Consider the following 27,072-nt stretch of genomic DNA (forward strand, 5'->3'; position numbering starts at 1 on the left):
TTTGGGTACAGGGCCTGCTTTTAACTAATTCAGATGGAATATGAAAACAATTATAATGAAATTAAGGGCATAATAATACACAACTGTATTACACTTAACTTTGCAAGTGCTTTTATTTTTATGAATTAATTTATTTTTTACATAAAATAAGGCTCTTATGTGTGGGACATGTTTTTTCCACTTTTGTCCCTCATCTCAAGAATGAGTGATTTATATAAATATTTCAATCAATAAAAATAAATAAAAAAATAGCTGGTCAAATGGCGCCATCATGTGGACAACCCAGGGCTAGGCAACTGCTCAATATGAGTGTCAAACCTGGAGTAAACACGTTTTTAATTCACTTCCTCTTCCTCAAACAACACTAAAACTCCACCCGTCTGTCTCCCAGCATACATTACACTGGTAGTGTAAATAGAGTACCTGCCTGAAGAAACGCCTGTTCATTCACCATTACACAACGGGAATATAAGTAGCATATTTAAAGTATTAAAGTTAATAGGCGTCGACGCAGGTATTAATTTCGTCCGTGGAATTGACGGTGGAATTGTTGTCCGCCGGAGACGAAGACAGGCAAGTTGAGACAACTGAACTGATCACTCTCTGGACGCCATTATAGCCTCATCGATCGGGTAAGTGTTTTAATCACTTTATACTGGAACTACTGTCTGTACAGTTTTTACAGTGTTTATACAATGACACAATCAATTGATTTGTTTTGCAAAACAAATCAATTGATTTGTTTTTGTTTTGCAAAACAATATATTAATCAACAACCCCCGCGGGGGGGGGGAGGGGAAGAGAGAGAGAGAGAGAGGGAGAGAGTCACACTTCTTAACACAATGTAAAAACTACACAAATATTAGAGAGGAGTTCTTCCCAAAATTTTAAACAAATTTCCCAGAATTTCGAAGTATGACAGAAAGTAGACCTAGAATGCCTGTGATCATTTAATTAATTAAATTTTCATGTACTGTATGTAACAACAAGAGCCGTTCTAGGGCTAGACAGAAAGGGAAAGATTACCAGTCCTTCTGGGGGAACAGAAAGAATAATGTGCAGTTTTGGCTGCAAAATATGTCAATTCCTGTCACAGGAAAAGGGACAACCAGTAGGACACACATACAGTATGCCATGTTTTATTTTATGCACCACCTGCTTTATTTTATATTATTTTTATTTATTTTTCATGTCATTGATATTATGTTGTTATATGTTGTTGTTTGTCATATCTGTGATTGTGCTTTGGCAACACTTGTAAAACGTCATGCCAATAAAGCCTGTTGAATTGAATTGAATAGAGAGAGAGAGACTGAGAGAGAGAGAGAGAGAGAGAGAGAGACTCGCATACACATACGTGACACATGACATAGGCCACCAAATGAATGAATGAATCTCTTGAGTCTGCATGTTCTCATTTTAGTTTCGATTGTGCAATTTGTGCCTAGCCCTGGTCCAGGTTCCTAGCTCTGGTCCAGGTTCCTAGCCAGGGCCGGATAAACACCTCTGAGGGCCCCTGGGCACTGAAGATCGAAGGGCCCCCCTTCACGCAGGGCGCACGCGCAACATTTTTGCTGTTTTGGAGCCGTTTTGGGGCAGTTTTATGCCGTTATATTGGAATATTTCCGGTCGCCTATTCTAGCACATTTCTTTGAGGGGCCCCTGGTGCCCAAGGGCCCCTGGGCACGTGCCCAAAGTGCCCATATGGTAGATCCGGCCCTGTTCCTAGCCCTGGTCCAGGTTCCTAGCCCTGGTCCAGTGCTTACAGCCAGTCTCTCTCTGACGCCCTGTGGAAGTCCCTTCCGCAGCCCTCTGGTGATATTCTCACTCCCGTGCGAGTGTTTACAATTCCCAGCAAATAAACAAAACGATGTAACTACTCACCGACACAAAGCCTGCTAGACCTTAAGGTAAAAGTCTATTCTCGTAGCTGGGAAGCATCTCAGGTCCCCAGCTTCCACAGGGCGTCAGAGAGAGAGACTCGCTGTAAGCGCTGGACCAGGGCTAGATTGTGCCTAGACTTCGTTGCGGTGGTAGGCTACCGGCCTACCGCACACCCAAAATATCTGTTCGTGAGCTTGTAGAACCTATAATTATGTGTGTGCGCACTGTGCGGTGCGCGCTACTTTATTCTGGACGAACCACTTTCCACTTGGACGTCGACAACGACTCAGTTTCCCCTGTATGAATATGATGATAATAATAATTATTATATTTATTACTGTATGAATATGAAAGACTATTGGCCCATTTAACATTGATTGGATGGCCACGGTGCCATTCTTTGCCTATAATGCCAAAAGGAAAAGGCATAGGCTATGCCAAAAGAATGCCTACCTGGGATTGTTTTAAATAGAACAAAAAGGGACAGTATGTGTCTCTGATGTCTTGGTAGCCTACAGTGGACAGTATGTGTCTCTGATGTCTTGGTAGCCTACAGTGGACAGTATGTGTCTCTGATGTCTTGGTAGCGTACAGTGGACAGTATGTGTCTCTGATGTCTTGGTAGCCTACAGTGGACAGTATGTGTCTCTGATGTCTTGGTAGCCTACAGTGGACAGTATGTGTCTCTGATGTCTTGGTAGCCTACAGTGGACAGTATGTGTCTCTGATGTCTTGGTAGCCTACAGTGGACAGTATGTGTCTCTGATGTCTTGGTAGCCTACAGTGGACAGTATGTGTCTCTGATGTCTTGGTAGCGTACAGTGGACAGTATGTGTCTCTGATGTCTTGGTAGCCTACAGTGGACAGTATGTGTCTCTGATGTCTTGGTAGCCTACAGTGGACAGTATGTGTCTCTGATGTCTTGGTAGCCTACAGTGGACAGTATGTGTCTCTGATGTCTTGGTAGCCTACAGTGGACAGTATGTGTCTCTGATGTCTTGGTAGCCTACAGTGGACAGTATGTCGTCTTCTCAACTTTTGAAGTTAGAAACCGGCTGTAACACAACACCACCCCTGCTCCGGCTGTGCGTGTGTGCGTGTGTGTGGGCGTGTGCGCACATTGTGTATATCCCTGTAACACCGAGCGTTACAATAATGCAACATATTTTAATTAATTAATTAATATATTTAATGTAGGTTTTTTTTTGTCACCTAAACGTCATCATTGATGTTCATTGCAATGCCATTGGTCATGATATTTGCATATAAATACCCCCCCCCCCCACAGAGGCTGAAATTCACACAAATTAAAAATCTCTGGACATCTCTGAAACATGTTATATTTATTATAGTGAAAGATGTAAATTATTAATTTATTATTATTATTTTAATAATTATTATAAATGTGCATAACATTTCCTCTGATAAGTCCTAGTAGTAAAAATTAGTTTTCTCTTAAAAAGTATCTATTTTTTTGCAAGTAGAAATTAATCCAGGCTTTACAGGGATATACAGCAAACATTGACTGTTGTCTGGTGTATTGTGACTATGTGATCTTGACAGGTTTAATACAGAGCAGAGATGAGTCTCCGTGAGGAGAGAGAGGAGGAGGGAGCTGACAAACATCTCCTCCACAGAGCAGAGATGAGTCAGTGTGAGGAGAGAGAGGAGGAGGGAGCTGACGAACATCTCGTCCACAGAGCAGAGATGAGTCAGTGTGAGGAGAGAGAGGAGGAGGGAGCTGACGAACATCTCGTCCACAGAGCAGAGATGAGTCAGTGTGAGGAGAGAGAGGAGGAGGGAGCTGACAAACATCTCGTCCACAGAGCAGAGATGAGTTGCCGTGAGGAGAGAGAGGAGGAGGGAGCTGACAAACATCTCGTCCACAGAGCAGAGATGAGTCAGTGTGAGGAGAGAGAGGAGGAGGGAGCTGACAAACATCTCGTCCACAGAGCAGAGTCTCCACATACAAAGTATGTTAATCCTCCATTACTAGTATAAACCACAGTGTTACATTATTATGTCCTGCTAAAGTATTTTAATCCTGCTATACATATTATTTTACTTAAACTGCACTGTTACATTATTATTTATTTTTCCTAATGAATAAAAAATGATGCTACTTACAATTTGGTGGGTGCTCCTGATATTTCTCCGGTTCTCCTATAGGCCTACATTTTTAAAGTTAGTGATGAAGCTTTAAAAGTAAACTAGAGCAACACAGCAGAGAATAGACTATAGTAATGTTGTCTCAACACAGCAGAGAACAGACTATAGTAATGTTGTCTCAACACAGCATAGAATAGACTATACTAATGTTGTCTCAACACAGCAGAGAATAGACTATAGTAATGTTGTCTCAACACAGCAGAGAATAGACTATAGTAATGTTGTCTCAACACAGCAGAGAATAGACTATAGTAATGTTGTCTCAACACAGCAGAGAATAGACTATAGTAATGTTGTCTCAACACCTCTCCAACACAGCAGAGAATAGACTATAGTAATGTTGTCTCAACACCTCCAACACAGCAGAGAATAGACTATAGTAATGTTGTCTCAACACCTCTCCAACACAGCAGAGAATAGACTATAGTAATGTTGTCTAAACACAGCAGAGAATAGACTATAGTAATGTTGTCTCAACACAGCAGAGAATAGACTATAGTAATGTTGTCTCAACACACAGCAGAGAATAGACTATAGTAATGTTGTCTCAACACAGCAGAGAACAGACTATAGTAATGTTGTCTCAACACACAGCAGAGAATAGACTATAGTAATGTTGTCTCAACACAGCAGAGAATAGACTATAGTAATGTTGTCTCAACACACAGCAGAGAATAGACTATAGTAATGTTGTCTCAACACCTCTCCAACACAGCAGAGAATAGACTATAGTAATGTTGTCTCAACACCTCCAACACAGCAGAGAATAGACTATAGTAATGTTGTCTCAACACCTCTCCAACACAGCAGAGAATAGACTATAGTAATGTTGTCTCAACACCTCTCCAACACAGCAGAGAATAGACTATAGTAATGTTGTCTCAACACACAGCAGAGAATAGACTATAGTAATGTTGTCTCAACACCTCTCCAACACAGCAGAGAATAGACTATAGTAATGTTGTATAGCTTATATGTATAGTTTCATTATAGATATTCCACTGTTACTTTCTTAGCTACGCATGTTTCATGATAAATGTCTTTATGTGATGTATTCCCATGCTTTTGTTCTTGCTTAATGTAAGTCGCTCTGGATTAAGAGCGTCTGCTAAATGCCTAAATTGTAAATTGTAATTGTTGTCTCAACACCTCTCCAACACAGCAGAGAATAGACTATAGTAATGTTGTCTCAACACCTCTCCAACACAGCAGAGAATAGACTATAGTAATGTTGTCTCAACACAGCAGAGAATAGACTATAGTAATGTTGTCTCAACACAGCAGAGAATAGACTATAGTAATGTTGTCTCAACACCTCTCCAACACAGCAGAGAATAGACTATAGTAATGTTGTCTCAACACCTCTCCAACACAGCAGAGAATAGACTATAGTGATGTTGTCTCAACACCTCTCCAACACAGCAGAGAATAGACTATATAATGTTGTCTCAACACCTCTCCAACACCACACCAAGCTTCAGAAGGACTTGGACAATGGCTTTCTTTACAGGGTACTGGGCTGAGATCCTCTGAGGTGAAGGAAGATTCTCAGACCAGCCCCTCTGACTAGACAATGTGTCTCACCCCACTAACCATCAAATTAGCACGGTGGCCAAACTTACATAGCCTAGTTATTATGAATATATATATATATATATAGTGAAGATATGACACACACACACACACACACACACACACACACACACACACACACACACACACACACACACACACACACACACACACACAGGATAATTGGCAGTATAATCTGCATACACTATGCACTACACTTTATGAATGTGTAGTGCATGTGTAGATCAATCATTCAAAACCCACAACATACGGTAGAGGCTCTTTCTAGGGAAAACAAACAAAGAGGAAAGATATCCTGCCACCTGGTGGATTTACATAGAACTGCAGGCATATTTGCCACTGGGCTACATGCAAGTACATAATAAATATTGTGTTCATGTCCACAGCGTTGTGACTGAGCAGAACCCTGGACTGAAGACACCCAGTCAAACCACACCTGGACTGAAGACACCCAGTCAAACCACACCTGGACTGAAGACACCCAGTCAAACCACACCTGGACTGAAGACACCCAGTCAAACCACACCTGGACTGAAGACACCCAGTCAAACCACACCTGGACTGAAGACACCCAGTCAAACCACACCTGGACAAGGTAAAATATGCTAATACATTGGATGTTCTAACTATTGTCTGTATCAACAATTATATTCAAGTGCAAATAATGAAGCTAAACAACTTTAAACTCTGGGAAAAAATCAACTGGTAGCCTATTGTGTTGTTATTTTTGGCTGTTCTTCTTAACAAATTGTGCCGTAAAGGTGTATAGTTATAATAAAACATAAATGTTCTTCTCATTTCAGATGTCGGTCTGCAGGTTGATTTGAATGATTATAAGGTCAGTTTGAAGGTCAGTTTGGACAGTCTTGATGGAGTGAAAAACCACATGACGGAAGAGTCTGGAGACTCCGTCACCAGCACCTACTCAGAGCTCTACATCTCAGCGGGACAGAGTGAAGGGGTTAATAGCCAACATGAGGTGATACAGCTTGAGAGAACTTCCAACATGAAGACCTTCCATGACGATGCAATCGACTGCTGTAAAGTCTTTAAGATCATCCTCCCTGGCAGAGAGGAACCCAGCCAAACAGTTCTGACCAATGGCATCGCTGGCATCGGAAAAACATTCTCTGCGCGCAAGTTTGCTCTGGACTGGGCAAGAGGTTTGGAGAATCAAGATATAGATCTCCTGGTTCCCTTTTCATTCCGGGAGCTGAACTTGGTCAGAGATAAGCAGTACAGTCTTCTGAACCTGATCCATGATTTCCACCCAACGTTAAAGAAGGTCACAGCAGAGCAGCTCGCTGCCTGGAAAGTTTGCTTCATCTTCGATGGCCTCGATGAAAGCAGGTCTCCGTTGCACTTCGACACAAATGAAATCATCTCTGATGTCACGGTGACATCATCGGTGGATGCTCTGTTGACGAACCTCATCAAGAGGAATCTGCTCCCCTCGGCCCTCCTCTGGATAACCACCAGACCCGCAGCAGCCAATCGGATCCCTCCTGCATGTGTTGACATGGTGACAGAAGTGCGAGGGTTCACAGACCCCCAGAAGGAGAAGTACTTCAGGAAGAGATTCAGTGAAGAGAAGCTGGCCGACAGAGTCCTCTCACACTTGAAGACATGGAGGAGCCTCCACATCATGTGTTACATCCCACTCTTCTGTTGGATCATTGCTACCGTTCTGCTGGACATGTTGAGGACACACACCACGATAGGACAGCTGCCCAAGACCCTGACTGAGATGTGCTGCCACTTCCTGTTGGTTCAGACAAACACGAAGAAGCAGAAGTATGACGGGACTCATGATGTGAACAAGAAAGAAACAGAAAAGGGGACTCAACAGCAGCTCACTAAGACTGACAGGGATGTTCTTCTGAAGCTGGGCAAGCTGGCGTTTCAACACCTGAAGAAAAGTAGCATCGTGTTCGACCAAGAAGACCTGGAAGAGTGTGGTCTTGATGTGAAAGACGCCGCGCTGTACTCAGGAGTGTGCACACAGATCTTCAAAACAGAGAGTGTGCTGTTCCAGAAAACGGTCTACAGCTTTGTTCATCTGGTCATCCAGGAGTTTCTGGCTGCAGTCTACCTGTTTCACTGTTTCACACAGAAGAACACAGAGGTCCTGGACACATTCCTGGGAGACGAATACAAGAGATTGAAGAGATACAGCTCCCTCTCAGACAGCTCCCTCTCAGACTTCCTGAAAGCTGCTATCAAAAAATCCCTGGAGAGTAAAAATGGCCACCTGGACCTCTTAGTCCGCTTCCTTCATGGCCTCTCACTGGAGTCCAACCAGAGTCTGTTAGGAGACCTGCTGGGTCAGACAGAGAACAGTCCCAAGGCGATCCAGAAAGCCATCCAGAACCTGAAGGAGATGTTAACTGATCGTCATGCCTCTCCTGACGGATGTATCAACATCTTCCACTGTCTGATGGAGATGAACGACCACTCATTACATCAGGAGATCCAACAGTTCCTGAAGTCAGAGAACAGAGCAGAGAAACTGTCTCAGACCCAGTGTTCAGCTCTGGCCGTCATGCTGCAGATGTCAGAGGAGGTTCTGGAGGAGTTGGACCTGGACAAATACAACGCATCAGTGGAGGGGCGAAGGAGACTGGTCCCAGCTGTGAGGAACTGCAGAAAGGCTCGGTTAGTAGTTAACACATTGACTTGAACTGCCAATCACGTCATGTTACGTCCATAGGCGGACTTTGAACTTGACGCCAGGGGGTGCGACTGCTTGGCGAGCGACTTTTTTAACCTTTATTTTAATATTTTAGCGTTTTTTCAATGCCCTAACCCCTAAAAATGAGTTATTTAGGTAGTACAGCAGCTCACACACATACACACATGCACTACAGCCGTACAGCGAGTCATCATATCATGATAAGAGAGATGATTACAAACTACAGTCAGAAGCCATAAGTCAAGTAAAAAAAAAAAGAAAAAAACCCTTTTTTTTTTTTTTTTTTGCCAGGGGGTGCAGTGCACCCCCTGCACCCCCCCTAAATCCGCCCATGGTTACGTCGCATCGAATCCATGGCTTGACTGCCAAGCACGCAGTATTGTGTCCTATGGTCTTTACAGTGGATTAGTATAGATGGCGCTCTTCATCAACGTACTGTATGAATGATGCTAGGTTGCTAGGCAACAGATAAAACCAGAAATGAACCAGAAGTGAAAGTCTGCCTCCCGTCCACCTCAATTTAAACAGAAATGTGCTTTGGATAAAAGTGATACATAAATGCACCATTTACAATGACGCAGCATTTTATACAGCCGGTTCCATGTTTTCCCGATCTCAACCCTGTCTGCATGCACAGGACTGCTTCAATGTCAACCCTGTCTGCATGCACAGGACTGCTTCAATGTCAACCCTGTCTGCATGCACAGGACTGCTTCAATGTCAACCCTGTCTGCACGCACAGGACTGCTTCAATGTTAACCCTGTCTGCATGCATATGACTGCTTCAATGTCAACCCTGTCTGCATGCACAGGACTGCTTCAATGTCAACCCTGTCTGCACGCACAGGACTGCTTCAATGTCAACCCTGTCTGCATGCACAGGACTGCTTCAATGTCAACCTTGTCTGCATGCACAGGACTGCTTCAATGTCTTCACAATAAAAGCATGCAGCTTTCACAAGTTGGCCCATAATTAAGACAAGGAAAAGGATTAAGAATTCTGTGGCATTCCACAGCAATCTTTTCCAAAATGTAAAACAAATATATAATATGGAATTAATTTGGTTAATGGTAATGGAAAAATTGTAAAAGTTGTAACTTTATTAATCCCCATGTTATTCCCAATAGGAATAAAGTCTGTGGTTCTATGGCTATGGGCTGCGGCACTCATTTAGAAGAAAAAAAAGGAAAATAACTAAAATAGTTCATTTTTTGGAACCATGAACTTTAGTTCAAAATATTGAATGATGAACTGAACTAGTTCATGGGGGGGGGGGGGATTATTCCATTCCTCGGGGGTCCCCAAATTATTTTCCAAAACATAATTTGCAATTCAGTTTGTATTGGGGGGGGGGGGGGGGTCGCGAGACATGGCCAAAGCATCCCTGGGGGTCCCCGGCCAAAAAGGTTGAGAACCCCTGGTCTATTCCACAATACTGTTTATGTCTGGATAACTAGATAGGAGATGTTTTAGTTAACTTCCATGACAGTGAACTAGGTATCATTTGTATTGATAATCTCTTATTTAATCTGCATTTACAGACTTGCTGGCTGTAAACTCAGTAAGAGAGAGGTTGAAGCTGTGTCTTCAGCTCTCAGCTCTAATCCTTCCCATTTGAGAGAACTGGACCTCAGTAAAAACGACCTGTGGGACTCAGGACTAGTGGAGCCGCTCTGTGCTTCACTGAAGAGCCCACACTGTAGACTGGAAGTTCTAAAGTAAGATACATTTACCACTTTTATTATGATCACTTCTGTTTTATTATGTACTGTATTATGTGAATATAATATGAATGCTGTGGTGAGAATGTATTAACCCATTTTGGGCGGGAACCCTTTTTGGTGTTAGCATTATGTTATGCTTTAGCTATTGAAAAATAGCAGATCTACAAGCTTGTAGGTCTGCTATTTTTGAAAAATCGAAGAACGACTGACTTAGAAACATAGCTTTTTCAGAAAGCTGTCGGGATGTAGAAGACATTTTTACAATCTGATCTCAGGTCAAAATAAGCTTGACGGTGAGACATGGTAGGTGAATAGGGGAAAAAAGTTAACTAATAGCTATCACAATGAAACTTCTCCAGTTGATTAATTATATTAAGACTAAGATTTTTTGTATTACAAGTTTTCTGAAATGATATGTTTAAATATGCAAAGTAGGCATTATATGTGCTAATTTGCATACATTCCGGGACGATAAATCTGAAGATCGGATAAAGCCAGGTTCAAAAGTATGGTTTCATTTTGTTGACATATTAGAGACAAAGACAATTAGGGGATTTTCGATATCTCTAATTATCACTCCACAAATCAAAAAATAGTGTCAACAGGCATAAAAAAACAAATTTTTGCCATGTTTTACGAATAAAATGTGATGTAAATCAGGCTGTGAATGAGAAATCAACGAACCCTTCTGTAAGTTCCTGCAGAATATAGTTATGAATAAGACTGTAAAGTTGTGTGCATGTGACTGTGTAGGTGTATGTGAGTGCAACTGAAGTGGAGATTCTTTGTCCCAGGTTTGAAGAAAACTCATTTTGAGAAAAACGGCCTTTAAAGATTTGTATTGTAAAATTCCAAAACGTTTTATTTGAAGCCACTATTATGAGACAAAATATCTCATCCAAACCTTGGCATCAACGTATTATGCCATATATCATTAGAAAGGTCTGGACCTCGAGCTGACTGTGGTTGGATCCAAATATGGTCACTTCCTTTGTACCAACAACCAATCATGAAAATAGATATGGTGGATTTTCACCCAACAAAACGAGCTGTCATTGGCTAAAATAAACTACTAAAATAAACATCTAAATCTGTAGTTTGAACGTTTATTTTGCTTTAGTTTGAAAGAAAACATGTTTAGGAAGCAAAATAGCACAAAATTGAAAAATCATGATTTCACTTGCCATGTCTCGCCTTAAATGCTTGTTCCAACCCGTCACTTATGTTCTTAGTTTGCCGCTAAACATCTGAGAGGTTATGATCTTCTTTTTCATAATATTGGGGGAAATCAAACTAACATTCAGTCTTCATAGTCTTTGATATCTAAATTGTTATTTTCCTGTTATTCTGTGCTGTCATGGTGTTGTCTATTCCACACTCTAAATACTAGATAACTAGATTTGTTACAGTTAACTTCCATGACAGTGAACTATAGGTATCATTCATTTTGTATTGATAATCTCTTATTCAATCTGCATTTACAGACTTGTTGGCTGTGAGCTCAGTAAGACAGGTGTTGAAGCTGTGTCTTCAGCTCTCAGCTCTAATCCTTCCCATTTGAGGGAACTGGACCTCAGTGAAAACGACCTGCAGGACTCAGGACTAGTGGAGCTGCTCTGTGCTTCACTGAAGAGCCCACACTGTGGACTGGAAGTTCTAAAGTAAGATACATTTACCAATTTTATTTTGATCACTTCTGTTTTATTATGTACTGTATTATGTAAATATAATATGAATGCTGTGGTGAGAATGTATTAACCCATTTTGGGCGGGAACCCTTTTTGGTGTTAGCATTATGTTATGCTTTAGCTATTGAAAAATAGCAGATCTACAAGCTCATAGCACGCCACCGAGTGTCGCGCTACGAGCTTGTAGGTCTGCTATTTTTGAAAAATCGAAGAACGACTGACATAGAAACATAGCTTTTTGAGAAAGCTGTCGGGATGTAGAAGACATTTTTACAATCTGATCTCAGGTCAAAATAAGCTTGATGGTGAGGCATGGTAGGCGAATAGCAGTGCACGCTATACAGTCTATTACAGTTCCTTTGATCCAACAAAAACTAAAGTCCGTCCGCTCCGGGCGGTCCAAAAGAAAACGTGAACGGGGTAGCCCTCAAGGCTTATCCTCCAACAAGGAACACGTTAGAAACGATCTCACCGGTAAGCGACGTCTTTATCCGACTTCCCGCACGCCGGCAACTGCTTCCAAACGGCCGATAATCCCACGGTACAGAACCACTCTCGTTGCTTCTCCCAATGCGCAGGCTGTCCTTAGTATTGGCTGCAGACACTATGCTTAAACATTATTCCATTCTAAAAGTTGTCTGGCGCCTGGAGCTCCTCTTCCAACCGTGCAGGCCTACACTGTGTTTATGCTTTTCCTCCTTCTCCCCCGTGTGTCACTTCCTCTTGAAGTAACCTTGGGTGGCGACACTAGTGGCGTGTCAATCACCCATGTGTCAGACCCGTTACCTTTTCCTCATGAATAGGAAACCTTATTTATTATCACATTCATTTCACATGTTACATTTCTCCTTAAATAAATAACACGTACAGAACAATAAAGCAGAATGACATAAATAATGTGCTTTTGTCACACAAGTTTTCTGAAATTATATGTTTAAATATGCAAATTAGGCATTATATGTGCTAATTTGCATACATTCCGGGACGATAAATCTGAAGATAAGATAAAGCCAGGTTCAAAAGTATGGTTTCATTTTGTTGACATATTAGAGACAAAGACAATTATCACTGTTTTATTGTGTACTGTATTATGTTAATATGAATGCTGTGGTGAGAATGTATTAATAAGCTTGATATCATGGTAACCCAAGCCTATGTGCCTGAGTAGACGTTAAAATTACCCCAAACATGTTTCAAAGTGTAAAATCTCTTTACGGCGAAGGTATCGGCTACTTCATCATATAACAGCGTTTCTCACAACGCGTTGAGGAGTTTGTAGATCTGCTATTTTTGTCTTGCGACCCGCTGTAGCTACGCCACAGTTATCAAGTTTCTTAACCCATTCTGACCTGAGATCAGATTCTAAAAATGTCTTCTGCATCCTGACAGTTTTCATTCTGACCTGAGATCAGATTCTAAAAATGTCTTCTATGTCAGTCGCTCTTCGATTTAAAAAAAATAGCAGACCTACAAGCTCATAGCGCGCCACTCGGTGGCGCGCTATGAGCTTGTAGATCTGTTATTTTTCAATAGCTAAAGCACGACACGATGCTAACACCAAAATGGGTTCCCGCCCAAAATGGGTTAATAATATGTCCACGACAAATCTGATATTTTTAAAACGTATTATTAAAAAACGGCGAATTAAACATTTATTAATTAATTAATTCATTAATTTATGTATGTTTTAATCTGGTGTTTCAGACTGGCTAACTGCGGCCTGTCAGAGAGATGCTGTGAAGCTCTGGCCTCAGCTGTAAGCTCTAATCCCTCCCTAAGAGAGTTGGACCTGAGCCTCAACGTGGTGAATGATTCAGTTCTGGAGAACTGCAAGTGAGTAGACTTGGGCTGTGTCCATGTTGGACAGTGAGTAGACTTGGGCTGTGTCCATGTTGGACAGTGAGTAGACTTGGGCTGTGTCCATGTTGGACAGTGCAGTGTTTCCCTTAACAGTGTATCTCTGACACAAAGGGCCCTATCTTGCGTCAGGGGCACTTTCTCCGTAATTTGGGGATTTAGCATTGTGTAAGAGGCGTTCCCCCATTAAATTAGCTATCTTATGAATGGCTAAATCCTTAAAACACCTCCGCTACCTGTTACATTATGCATAGGTGTGGTTTGGGCGTTACGCAACCTAAACCAATCAGTGTGCCAGGTACCATAATCCATTATACCTGGAGTGAACCTTATGGAAGAGCAACGCGTGCTGCCTTGGAATACATTTAAATTAGATACAGAGGGTTGTTGTGTGTGTTCACATTACGGGTGGTTTGAAGAGACGATTTCCGTTGTCCTAAACTTGTGTGCATAAGATAGCAAATATAGGGAAAGCGCATCAACAATTCAACACGCGTACAGACACGCCTCCAGCCGCACACATGTATAGTGGGTTGTGTGGCCGCAAGATAACGTTTACGCATAGTGGAAGCTCCTAAATGAGTAATTCACGTAAAGTGTTTAATGCTTGCGGGTAAGGCATGGGATACGATACAGCCCAAAGTCACAAATCATGAGAAGAACAACAACACAATGCAGTGCCTCAAAGGTATAAAAGGACAGTAAATGGTGCATTTATATAGCACCTTTATCCAAGGCGCTTTACATAGATTGTGCATTACATTCACCCATTCATACACCGATGGCAGCGGAAACCATGCAAGTCACCAACTAGCACATCGGGAGCAATTAGGGGTTCAGTGTCTTGCTCAAGGACACTTCGACAGTAACTCTGGGGGAGCCCGGGTTTGAACTGGCAACCTTGCGGTTCCCATCCAGGCACTCTACCCCTGAGCCACCGCCGCCCCTGTGGAGTGCTATAGGGGTTAAGGTGGAGTCTGAGGAGGTAATGAGATCCAAACTGGGCAGCAGTGAGTATGTTTGGATGAGCTGCAGGGCCAAGATAATGACAGGAGAAACACTGTAGTGTCAGCTAGTGGAGACGTTGTGTTAGACAGTTAGACATTGATGCATTGTTGTTCTACTTCCTACAGAGTGAAACACTGTAGTGTCAGCTAGTGGAGACGTTGTGTTAGACAGTTAGACATTGATGCATTGTTGTTCTACTTCCTACAGAGTGAAACACTGTAGTGTCAGCTAGTGGAGACGTTGTGTTAGACAGTTAGACATTGATGCATTGTTGTTCTACTTCCTACAGAGTGAAACACTGTAGTGTCAGCTAGTGGAGACGTTGTGTTAGACAGTTAGACATTGATGCATTGTTGTTCTACTTCCTACAGAGTGAAACACTGTAGTGTCAGCTAGTGGAGACGTTGTGTTAGACAGTCAGACATTGATGCATTGTTGTTCTACTTCCTACAGAGTGAAACACTGTAGTGTCAGCTAGTGGAGACGTTGTGTTAGACAGTCAGACATTGATGCATTGTTGTTCTACTTCCTACAGAGTCAAACATGGAGGAGAAGATTGGCTTACTAATCCTCAACTGAGTCAACTCATTACAAAACGTGAGTATCTGTGTCTACATTAACATTTTATACACTGTATACTTAGTTGATGTTGTCCTGAAAACTCTTGTGCTCTCTACTCTCTGCTCTTGGCCTGGTCCTTAACACCATCAAGATGAGGTCATGTGGTCTGACAGAAACAATGGGCCTCATTCACTAACCTGGTCGTAAACAACATGTATTTCGTCTATATTGGCATAAGTTCAGTTCTGACGTGCGATGCATGAAAGGTGGTGCAGAGCCGTGATGTGTGCAGATCACAGGTGGATCTCGTTTTGGTTTGAAAGTCACAAGTGATCTCCCGTGTCGATCATTGGCATGGTTCCACGCTCCATTTAACACCATACAAGACAACCGGAAATATAAATCACACCTGTGTGAACTGAGCGGTGCAACTACTGTATTGTAGTGTACTGTGCTCTGTACTGTATTGTAGTGTACTGTGCTCTGTACTGTATTGTAGTGTACTGTGCTCTGTACTGTATTGTAGTGTACTGTGCTCTGTACTGTATTGTACTGCACTGTGCTCTGTACTGTATTGTAGTGTACTGTGCTCTGTACTGTACTTTGATTATTTTGGGGAAGGGAAGAGAGAGACAGACAGGTACACAGAGAGACAGACAGGTACACACAGACAGACAGGTACACAGAGAGACAGACAGGTACACACAGACAGACAGGTACACAGAGAGACAGACAGGTACACACAGACAGACAGGTACACAGAGAGACAGACAGGTACACACAGACAGACAGGTACACAGAGAGACAGACAGGTACACACAGACAGACAGGTACACAGAGAGACAGACAGGTACACACAGACAGACAGGTACACAGAGAGACAGACAGGTACACACAGACAGACAGGTACACACAGACAGACAGGTACACAGAGAGACAGACAGGTACACACAGAGAGACAGGTACACAGAGAGACAGACAGGTACACAGAGAGACAGACAGGTACACACAGACAGACAGGTACACAGAGAGACAGACAGGTACACACAGACAGACAGGTACACAGAGAGATTATTATCTCCAGATTATTGTGGGGGGTCCCCAGATGGCCAAATTGGCCAAAAATGTCAAATAGTGTAAGAAAGTGGAAAATATTGTGGAAATAGCAGATCTACAAGCTCACAATGCCTCAAACTAAATGGAATGCCTACAATTCCAAGTGCTTGTCAATGTTGATTATTTTGGGGGGGTCCTCCGTTCAAATATGATTATTTTGGGGGTCTCCAGTTCGAATATGATTATTTTGGGGGGTCTCCAGTTCAAATATGATTATTTTGGGGGTCTCCAGTTCAAATATGATTATTTTGGGGGTCCTCAGTTCAAATATGATTGTTTTGGGGGTCTCAAGTTCAAATAAAATCACACTGGAGAATGTCTCTGCCCAGGGGTGCAGAGACATTCTGCCCCCTGGTGGAGACTTTAAGACATTCTGCCCCCTGGTGGTTGGACAGTGACGATCTTCTTTATTACATTTGAATTGTATTGAGTCTTAATTTAGTCGACTAAGACTAGACTAAGACTAAATAATGTACAAATGACTGAAATAGGACTAAATCTGTATTAACACTGCAGTGAGTTTGTAGATCAGTCTGTGTGTGTGTGTGTGTGTGTGTGTGTGTGTGTGTGTGTGTGTGTGTGTGTGTGTGTGTGTGTGTGTGTGTGTGTGTGTGTGTGTGTGTGTGTGCGGGTGTGTGTGTCTGTCTGTGTCTGTGTGTGTGTGTGTGTGTGTGTGTCTGTGTGTGTGTGTGTGTGTGTGTGCGGGTGTGTGTGTGTGTGTGTGTGTGTGTGGGTGCGTGTGCGTGTGCGTGCATGTCGGTGTCAGTCAGTGAATGATGTATTTAATGTTTACTGTGTTGTTTTCTCATCAGATTTCCAGCGTCTCACACTGGACTCAAACACAGCACACTGTGACCTCTCTCTGTCTGAGGACAACAGGAAGGTCACACTGGGGTCACAGAGGTCAGGGGGTCAGCGTCCTCCTGATCACCCAGACAGGTTTGATGTCCGTAAACAAGTTCTGAGTTCACAGAGTGTGACTGGACGCTGTTCCTGGGAGGTAGAGTGCAGTGGAGCGGTTCGTATAGCAGTGGCTGACGGAACAATCAGCAGGAAAGGAGGTGGTCGTGACTGTTGGTTTGGAGGGAATGATAAGTCCTGGCGTCTGTCCTGTGATGGTGAGGTTTCCAGTTACTCTGTCCACCACAACGGACAGCAGACTGTCCTCCCTGTCAGACCCTCTAGAGGCTCCAACAGAGTATCCGTGTATGTGGACCGTCCCGCTGGGACTCTGTCCTTCTACACAGGGTGCTCTGACTCACTGAGACACCTGTACACCTTCCAGACCAGGTCCACTGGACCTCTCTATGCTGGGTTTGGGTTCTGGTCCTCCTCCTCCTCCTCAGCGTGTCTGTGTGAGCAGTAAGTATAATGGACACACACACATTTAATTCCAGACCACGTCCACACACACACACACACACACACACACACACACACACACACACACACACACACACACACACACACACACACGTAACACACACACACACACACACACACACACACACACACACACACACACACACACACGTAACACACACACACACACACACACACACACACACACACACACACACACACACACACACACACACACACACACACACACACACACACACACACACATAACACACACACACCCACACACACACACACACACGTAACACACACACACACACACACACACACACACACACACACACGTAACACACACACCCACACACACACACACACACACACACACACACACACACACACACACTGGACCTCTCTATGCTGGGTTCTGCTTCTGGTCCTCCCTCTGCTCCTCCTCAGCGTGTCTGTGTGAGCAGTAAGTATAATGGACACACATTTAATTGTAGTCCTATTTTAGTCATTTGTACATTATTTAGTCTTAGTCTAGTCTTAGTCGACTAAATTAAGACTCAATACAATTAAAATGTAATAAAGAAGATCGTCACTGTCGGGTGAAGTGTTAGAGTCCAACCACCAGGGGGCAGAATCAGGGGCGCAATAAGCTAGGGGACAGAGGGGACGAATCCCCTGCCAGCGTCACATTGGTCCCCCCCAAATGAGTTTGGGGGTCCCCCTCTGGCTGGGGGGTCCCCCCCCTTTATCCCCCCTGGCTCCAAAGTTATCTTAGGAGTAATACTTGTGAAATCCTGCGTTCATAAACGCGATATATTTTGAAGGGTATATTTGATCCACCCCTGTCTAAATCCCAAAATGGTTTGGCCCACCTTCGGTTTTTTGGAAGTTGTTACACCGCCATCAGTGACCCAATGTGCTTTGCACTCTGTGGTGATTGCGTAATGATTCTAATTATACAGGAACAGGATTCAATAGATCACCACTTTTGGTGTCACGCACAACTTTTGGTAACGTCTAACGTGTATTGACTAGATCGATAGGAGATGAATGAATATACTTTATCCTCTACTCTAGTACAGTGGTTCCCAAACCTTTTCGTGTCAAGGACCCCCAAATGGACACGTATTAGCCCGCGGACCCCCCTCCCCCCATTTGAAGAGAAGAGAAGGACCGATTTATACAGCTCTAGCAGTAGCAGTGATTCTCAACCCGTTTAATTTCAAGGACCCCGCTGCGTCCACATGACATGCCACAAGGCGACAAGGGTCCATTTGGTTCCAAACTATCATGTAGCTGTACTGTATCCCCTGGAACTCACGGCTCAAGGACCTCTGAGGGTCCCCGGACGGCCGGACCCCACTTTGAGATTTATATTATTATATTAGCCGCTAATGAAAGCACAACTGTCAACACCCAGGTAAGGTGCAACTACATATTTAAAACATGCGGACCCAGTCTGCTCTCCTGAAAACTGCCCAGGTGTTGTACATTTTATATAGAATAGGCTGACTTACAGATGGTCAGTGAGTTTTGACCTGTTTTAGGCGCTGCTGATAATGTGGTTAAACTTTTACGTTTTGAGACACATGGGAGGAGGAGGAATCACAGCCACTGCCAGGTAATTCATAATAATAATAATAACTGTGCCAAAGCAGTTTTGTATGTGCATTGAGTCACTGGAACAACCTCTCTGTAGTCCGACCCTAACCATAACCCCACGTTTTGGTGGTTAGACCCCCCCATCCCCCCCTCCCCTAGGGTGGTGGGGGGGACGGGGGGGACGGATTTTTCGTCTACAAGCTCATAGCGCGCCACCGAGTGGCGCGCTACGAGCTTGTAGGTCTGCTATTTTTGAAAGAGCGAAGAGCGACTGACATAGAAGACATTTTTAGAATCTGATCTCAGGTCAGAATGGAAAACTGTGAGGATATAGAAGACATTTTTAGAATCTGATCTCAGGTCAGAATGGAAAACTGTGAGGATATAGAAGACATTTATAGAATCTGATCTCAGGTCAGAATGGAAAACTGTCAGGATATAGAAGACATTTTTAGAATCTGATCTCAGGTCAGAATGGAAAACTGTCAGGATATAGAAGACATTTTTAGAATCTGATCTCAGGTCAGAATGGAAAACTGTCAGGATATAGAAGACATTTTTAGAATCTGATCTCAGGTCGAAATGGAAAACTGTCAGGATATAGAAGACATTTTTAGAATCTGATCTCAGGTCAGAATGGAAAACTGTCAGGATATAGAAGACATTTTTAGAATCTGATCTCAGGTCAGAATGGAAAACTGTCAGGATATAGAAGACATTTTTAGAATCTGATCTCAGGTCAGAATGGGTTAATAACAACGCTATCGGATGTACAGAGCACGAGCTGGAACAACATATTATTTTCAGATGGGGGTCGGCGGCCAATTACATATAATTGTTGGGGTCCTTGACATGAAATATTGAGCACCACTGATACAGAAACATATAGGTATTTCAGAAAACTGTCAGAATTTAGAAGACATTTTATACATTTCGACGTCAGGCCTAAATGGGTTAATTTTTTTAACAAGTTACAAGAGAATGGAGCTTTCCGGGCCATTTGAATCATTATAATTCATCCTCCAATGTTAATCTACAGATTAATGAGAACCTTTGTGAACCTGTACATATTTATTAATGAATTGAATTGAGGAACCCCGAAATAATAACACACACACACACACACACACACAGCATTGTCACTCAAAGTTGGAATCTATAATTTTATTGTGTGTGTGTGTGTGTGTGTGTGTGTGTGTGTGTGTGTGTGTGTGTGTGTGTGTGTGTGTGTGTGTGTGTGTGTGTGTGTGTGTGTGTGTGTGTGTGTGTGTGTGTGTGTGTGTGTGTGTGTGTGTGTGTGTGTGTGTGTGTGTGTGCGTGTGCGCGCGTCTCTAGACTCCATCATTCCAACATGGACACAGTGAGGACAGAACCCTCTAGACTCCATCATTCCAACATGGACATAGTGAGTACAGAACCCTCTAGACTCCATCATTCCAACATGGACACAGTGAGTACAGAACCCTCTAGACTCCATCATTCCAACATGGACATAGTGAGGACAGAACCCTCTAGACTCCATCATTCCAACATGGACACAGTGAGTACAGAACCCTCTAGACTCGGGGCACGGTGGCACATTTGGTAGTGCTGTCGCCTCACAGCTAGAAGGTCCTGGGTTCGATTCCCGCTGGGGGCACTGTGGGTGCTGGCGACGTGTTTCCTCCTCCGCGTCATCAGTGCCCATACCCGAAGGCGGGGAGGGCGAAAGGGCCTTTCTGTGTGGAGTTTGCATGTTCTCCCCGTGTCCCCTAGGGTAGGTACCCTCACATGTTCTCCCCGTGTCCCCTAGGGTAGGTACCCTCACATGTTCTCCCCGTGTCCCCTAGGGTAGGTACCCTAACATGTTCTCCCCGTGTCCCCTAGGGTATACCTCACATGTTCTCCCCGTGTCCCCTAGGGTAGATACCCTCACAAAAACATGCAGTAATCCTGGTCTCTAAACTGCCTCCCCCTGGCCAGCCGGGGCGCCTGATGGAGGGGAAAGGAACTGGTTGGAATAACGTGTTCCTTCCACGCGCTACGTCCAACCAGGGAAACTCCCCCCTGTCAGGTGTAAAGGAGCAACTTGGACACTCAGGCATGAAGGGAGCATGAGTTAAGTCCGTTGCTCTCCCCAGGTTGGTGGAGGGTGTGTAGAGCCCAGGATCACAGTAGATGATTGGCACAGGGGTGAAAAATGGGTTACAAAATCGTGGGATGAAAAATATATTTAAAAAAAAAAGAACCCTCTAGACTCCATCATTCCAACATGGACACAGTGAGGACAGAGCCCTCTAGACTCCATCATTCCAACATGGACACAGTGAGGACAGAACCCTCTAGACTCCATCATTCCAACATGGACACAGTGAGGACAGAACCCTCTAGACTCCATCATTCCAACGTGGACATAGTGAGGACAGAACCCTCTAGACTCCATCATTCCAACATGGACACAGTGAAGACAGAACCCTCTAGACTCCATCATTCCAACATGGACATAGTGAGTACAGAACCCTCTAGACTCCATCATTCCAACATGGACATAGTGAGTACAGAACCCTCTAGACTCCATCATTCCAACATGGACATAGTGAGGACAGAACCCTCTAGACTCCATCATTCCAACATGGACACAGTGAAGACAGAACCCTCTAGACTCCATCATTCCAACATGGACATGGTGAGGACAGAACCCTCTAGACTCCATCATTCCAACATGGACACAGTGAGGACAGAACCCTCTAGACTCCTTCATTCCAACATGGACATAGTGAGGACAGAACCCTCTAGACTCCATCATTCCAACATGGACACAGTGAAGACAGAACCCTCTAGACTCCATCATTCCAACATGGACATAGTGAGTACAGAACCCTCTAGACTCCATCATTCCAACATGGACACAGAACCCTCTAGACTCCATCATTCCAACATGGACACAGTGAGTACAGAACCCTCTAGACTCCATCATTCCAACATGGACACAGTGAGGACAGAACCCTCTAGACTCCATCATTCCAACATGGACATAATGAGGACAGAACCATCTCCTCTGCACAATAATCACAGTGACTGAACATCAGGAAAGACACTGATCGTTTCCTGTCTGCTTTGTTGTGTCTTTCAGAGCCATTTTAGGCTAGGCCCTGCCCGAAAACGTCGGGTTGGGACGGGTTCGGGCAGAAATTGACAACTCTACTGGCAACGCATGTTATAACATCGGCCAAAGAGTCAGGACTCAGCCAGCAGTCAGTTAGCAAGGATATTACATCTGTATGAGCTGACGCTGTGGAAAAGTCTTGGGTTCATCTTTGTCTAATTACTGATTTTATTTTCCCTTTCTCTATATTCTCTGTAGGGTACGATGCCTTTGCATGGCGAGATGGAAGAATGTCCTGTTACAGAGTCACTGTCCTCTCTGGAAGTTCATGCTGTTACAGAGTCACTGTCCTCTCTGGAAGTTCATGCTGTTACAGAGTCACTGTCCTCTCTGGAAGTTCATGCTGTTACAGAGTCACTGTCCTCTCTGGAAGTTCATGCTGTTACAGAGTCACTGTCCTCTCTGGAAGTTCATGCTGTTACAGATTCACTGTCCTCTCTGGAAGTTCATGCTGTTACAGATTCACTGTCCTCTCTGGAAGTTCATGCTGTTACAGAGTCACTGTCCTCTCTGGAAGTACATGCTGTTACAGATTCACTGTCCTCTCTGGAAGTTCATGCTGTTACAGAGTCACTGTCCTCTCTGGAAGTTCATGCTGTTACAGAGTCACTGTCCTCTCTGGAAGTTCATGCTGTTACAGATTCACTGTCCTCTCTGGACATCCAAGATGAAACTGAGCTAAGTTCATGCTTCAGTGGTTTGAGGATAGAAGAATCCGTCTCCCTGCCTGGTTCTCACAGCTTACCGTCACTGAGCCAAATCCCACGTCTAGAGAACAAGAGCGTAAACGATGTCACACTACTACAGGACAATACACAGACATTTACACCCGACATCGTTCTTGTGGAGAACAAGGAACGCTACAGGTTCCACTGCACCCACGCTGGACTGTTCCAATGCAGCGTGACCGGCCTGGGGTTGAAGATGGAGACCGAGGGAGAGGTGACTTACGGGACAGTCCCGTGGCACCGGGGACTTCTGTCCCAGCTGAGCAAGAGGCCCGCGGGACCACTGTTTGACATCAAAGGTCCTCAGGGGTCCGTGTGTCAGTTGCAATTTCCACACTGTGAGATCCTCTCCACGGGTGGAGGCAAGTCCTTGTCTGTTGTCCACGTGGTGGATGATGACGGCGTTGAGCTGATCAAACCCCGTGTGGTCACAGAAACTCATGTTATCATAGATGTAACCGGGTTGTCTTTATTTGGTCTCATCATGGAGATGCTGTTCGGGCCCAGGCCTATCCAGGCACTGGTGGCACTGTTTTATGCGCCACCGATTGAGCATGATGATGACCCCATGTCAACGCTGAATGTACTGCTGCTACCCAACAATGTGGTGCTGAGTGACGTGAAGAAGGAAAGGAAGGAGATGCACGGAGAAGAGAGTTACATCGAAAAGCCTCCCTGCGTACTAATCCCAAAGAAGAAATATACCCTCTCCACCTCGCATCGGGATGATGCCGTCGTCATTGAACCACACAGAGCAGGCTTTGAAGTCGACGGATCGTGCTATCACAATTACATCACGACGTTTCAAGTGACTTTAGAGAAAAGGATGAAGATGGTCGAGCTGCTTCTAAGGGACTGCGACACCTCTGTCTGTGCGTGGGAAAGCTGCGTGAACTTTTCAGCTCCTACTGTGAGAAGACAACAGAGCCAACTCGTTCAGCGCACAGCGCACAGCGAGCAGGCAGAAGACACCCTCTCACCCAAATACGGTGAAATGGCACAGATTAACAATTCAAATATACACACCTAGAAAACACCCGATCTCACTCTCCCTCTCCCTCACGCGGTGAAATAGCAATCTGTCGCGGTCAAAACAGTAGTAGTGTAACATGTAGGGATTGTGGGGGTTTATGTAGGGACTTAAAACAGTAGTAGTGTAACATGTAGGGATTGTGGGGGTTTATGTAGGGACTTAAAACAGTAGTAGTGTAACATGTAGGGATTGTGGGGGTTTATGTCGGGACTTAAACAGTAGTAGTGTAACATGTAGGGATTGTGGGGGTTTATGTATAAAACAGTAGTAGTGTAACATGTAGGGATTGTGGGGGTTTATGTATAAAACAGTAGTAGTGTAACATGTAGGGATTGTGGGGGTTTATGTATAAAACAGTAGTAGTGTAACACGTAGGGATTGTGGGGGTTTATGTAGGGACTTAAACAGTAGTAGTGTAACATGTAGGGATTGTGGGGGTTTATGTAGGGACTTAAACAGTAGTAGTGTAACACGTAGGGATTGTGGGGGTTTATGTAGGGACTTAAACAGTAGTAGTGTAACACGTATGGATTGTGGGGGTTTATGTAGGGACTTAAACAGTAGTAGTGTAACACGTAGGGATTGTGGGGGTTTATGTCGGCTTCAGTCCGTGCTATTTCACCGCGGTGAGATGGGCCTCGATGGTTCGTTTCTGTTCATAATTTGAACACTTTTATTTCTTGCAGCACAATCTACAGGAGCGGCTGCTTCCATACCAGCACAATCTACAGGAGCGGCTGCTTCCATACCAGCACAATCTACAGGAGCGGCTGCTTCCATACCAGGTGAGTCTCTAGCTTGTAGATCTGTTGTTACTTCCATACCAGGTGAGTCTCTAGCTTGTAGATCTGTTGTTACTTCCATACCAGGTGAGTCTCTAGCTTGTAGATCTGTTGTTACTTTGGATGTTTTAGCGTGACGCTGTAGTGAGGTCAAGTAGGACGTTAATTCATGAACAAACACGTTTAAATAAGGAGATAAGAGATTTCTGCAGCAACGATCTATAACGATATCTATAACGCACACACACTGTGTGTGTATATATATATATATACACTACCAGCACAAACTGTATCACTTTACTGCAATTTTTAGAATAAGAATTGTTAGCTCCTATATGGCACTTTCCATTTTTATGTCAAATGAAAACCAACAACTCAACGTTCAATCCTCCTTAACTTCAGCGAAACACTTTGTGGACCAACATCGGCGTTTCCTGGTTGACAAGGTGAGGAACGTGGGTCCCATCCTAGATGTACTCTTTGAGAAGGACATCCTAGACAGTGAGGGCTACAGCAATGTGATGTCCAATCCCACCACTCAGGACAAGATGAGGGCAATCTACGCTCTCCTGACCTCCAGCACAGCCAAAGACACTTTGCACAAAGCTCTCCAGGAATACGAGCAGTCTCTCCTTAAAGATCTGTAAGTCATTTGCATTTAATTAACCCATTTTGGGGCGGGGGCGGGAACCCCTTGTGGTGTTTTAAAGCATTATGTTACTGTATACTTTAGCTGTTGAAAAATGGCAGATCTACAAGCTACGAACTTGTAGGTCTTTTTTGAAAAATCGTGAGAATGTGCCTCGAATCTTTGAATATATATTATTACAGAGTGAACATTTTAACTTCTGGGGAGGTCCCTGGAACAACACATTATTTTCAGATGGGGGTCGGCGGCCAATTACATATAATTGTTGGGGTCCTTGACATGAAATATTGAGCACCACTGATACAGAAACATATAGGTATTTCAGAAAACTGTCAGAAGTTACAAGAGAATGGAGCTTTTCGGGCCGTGTTATTTGAATCATTATAATTCATCCTCTTGATTCCCAAGAGCCCCACACTTTCATTACAATGTTAATCTACAGATTGATGAGAACCTTTGTGAACCTGTACATATTTATTAATGTACGATCAGCCCTTAAAACAAGGCTCCAGACTTCCCAAAACAAACTGGTCAGGCTACTACTTGGCCTCACTCCCCGAACCCACCTCACCCCTGTCCACTTTGACAGGCTGGAATGGCTTTGGGTTGATGACAGAGTACAGCATCTTGCAATGGGTCTGGTCCACAAGATTCACAACACCACTAAGATACCCATGTACCTGTCTAAATACTTCACCAAGATACCCATGTACCTGTCTAAATACTTCACTAAGATACCCATGTACCTGTCTAAATACTTCACCAAGATACCCATGTACCTGTCTAAATACTTCCTTAATACCAATGAAGTCCACACCCACAACACCAGAGGGAGTTCAACAAACCATGTGCAACCCAGATTCGGCACAAACAAGGGATTAAATTATTTTCGCTCCTATGCCACCAAAATGTGGAACGCCCTACCAACAGTCATTAAGACATGCGAATCCCCTGACTCCTTCAAAACTGCCCTCAAAGGGCACCTACCGACGGCTGCAATTTGAAACTGGCCCCCGTAAAATGTGAATGTGTGTTTCTGCACAGATATGGTTATTCACAGCAGCGGTGTTGTTCTTCTTCTCCTGTTAGGAAGTAAGTGATGCTGTTGATGGACCAGGAGTGTTGTGCTTCCCTGTGTGGCCACCAGATGTCCCCCTTCGCCGTGGCGTCCATATTGCCTGTGTCTCAGCCTTTGTCCCGTGCTTGTTCAGGGGATTTGGGTGGGGGGGACGGACGGACGCACGCACATTGTGATTGGCCGGAATGAGATGGTGTACAGTATGACGACGAGAGCACCCCTCACTTCACACAGGTGTGATTTTTATTGCTCTGTAAAGTTCTTTGAGCTGAACTTCATGTCATGAAAAGTGCTGTACAAATACTTGTATGTAATGTAATGTAATATAGATCATTATTAAATATCACTGTCGGATGCATTCATGGATGTTTGATTTGTGGCATTTCACACA

General features: G+C 43.9%; 1 protein-coding gene across 1 annotated transcript; it reads left to right on the plus strand.

The window, feature by feature from the left end:
- Positions 1-3,807: 3,807 nt before the first annotated feature.
- LOC308312112 (NACHT, LRR and PYD domains-containing protein 1b allele 1-like) lies at positions 3,808-26,795 on the plus strand. The gene is made up of 12 exons (XM_080794508.1): positions 3,808-3,857; positions 6,033-6,241; positions 6,450-8,301; positions 11,548-11,724; positions 13,456-13,584; positions 15,152-15,213; positions 17,106-17,607; positions 22,908-22,927; positions 23,052-24,128; positions 24,859-24,957; positions 25,357-25,597; positions 26,693-26,795. The coding sequence occupies exons 3-12, from the start codon at positions 6,533-6,535 to the stop codon at positions 26,697-26,699; spliced, it is 4,083 nt and encodes a 1,360-aa protein (XP_080650634.1). The 5' UTR covers positions 3,808-3,857; positions 6,033-6,241; positions 6,450-6,532; the 3' UTR covers positions 26,700-26,795.
- The last annotated feature ends 277 nt before the right edge of the window (positions 26,796-27,072 follow it).

Source organism: Protomyctophum bolini (genome assembly GCF_963924005.1).
Source record: "Protomyctophum bolini genome assembly, contig: SCAFFOLD_79, whole genome shotgun sequence".
In the NCBI taxonomy this organism is placed as follows: Eukaryota; Metazoa; Chordata; class Actinopteri; order Myctophiformes; family Myctophidae; genus Protomyctophum; species Protomyctophum bolini.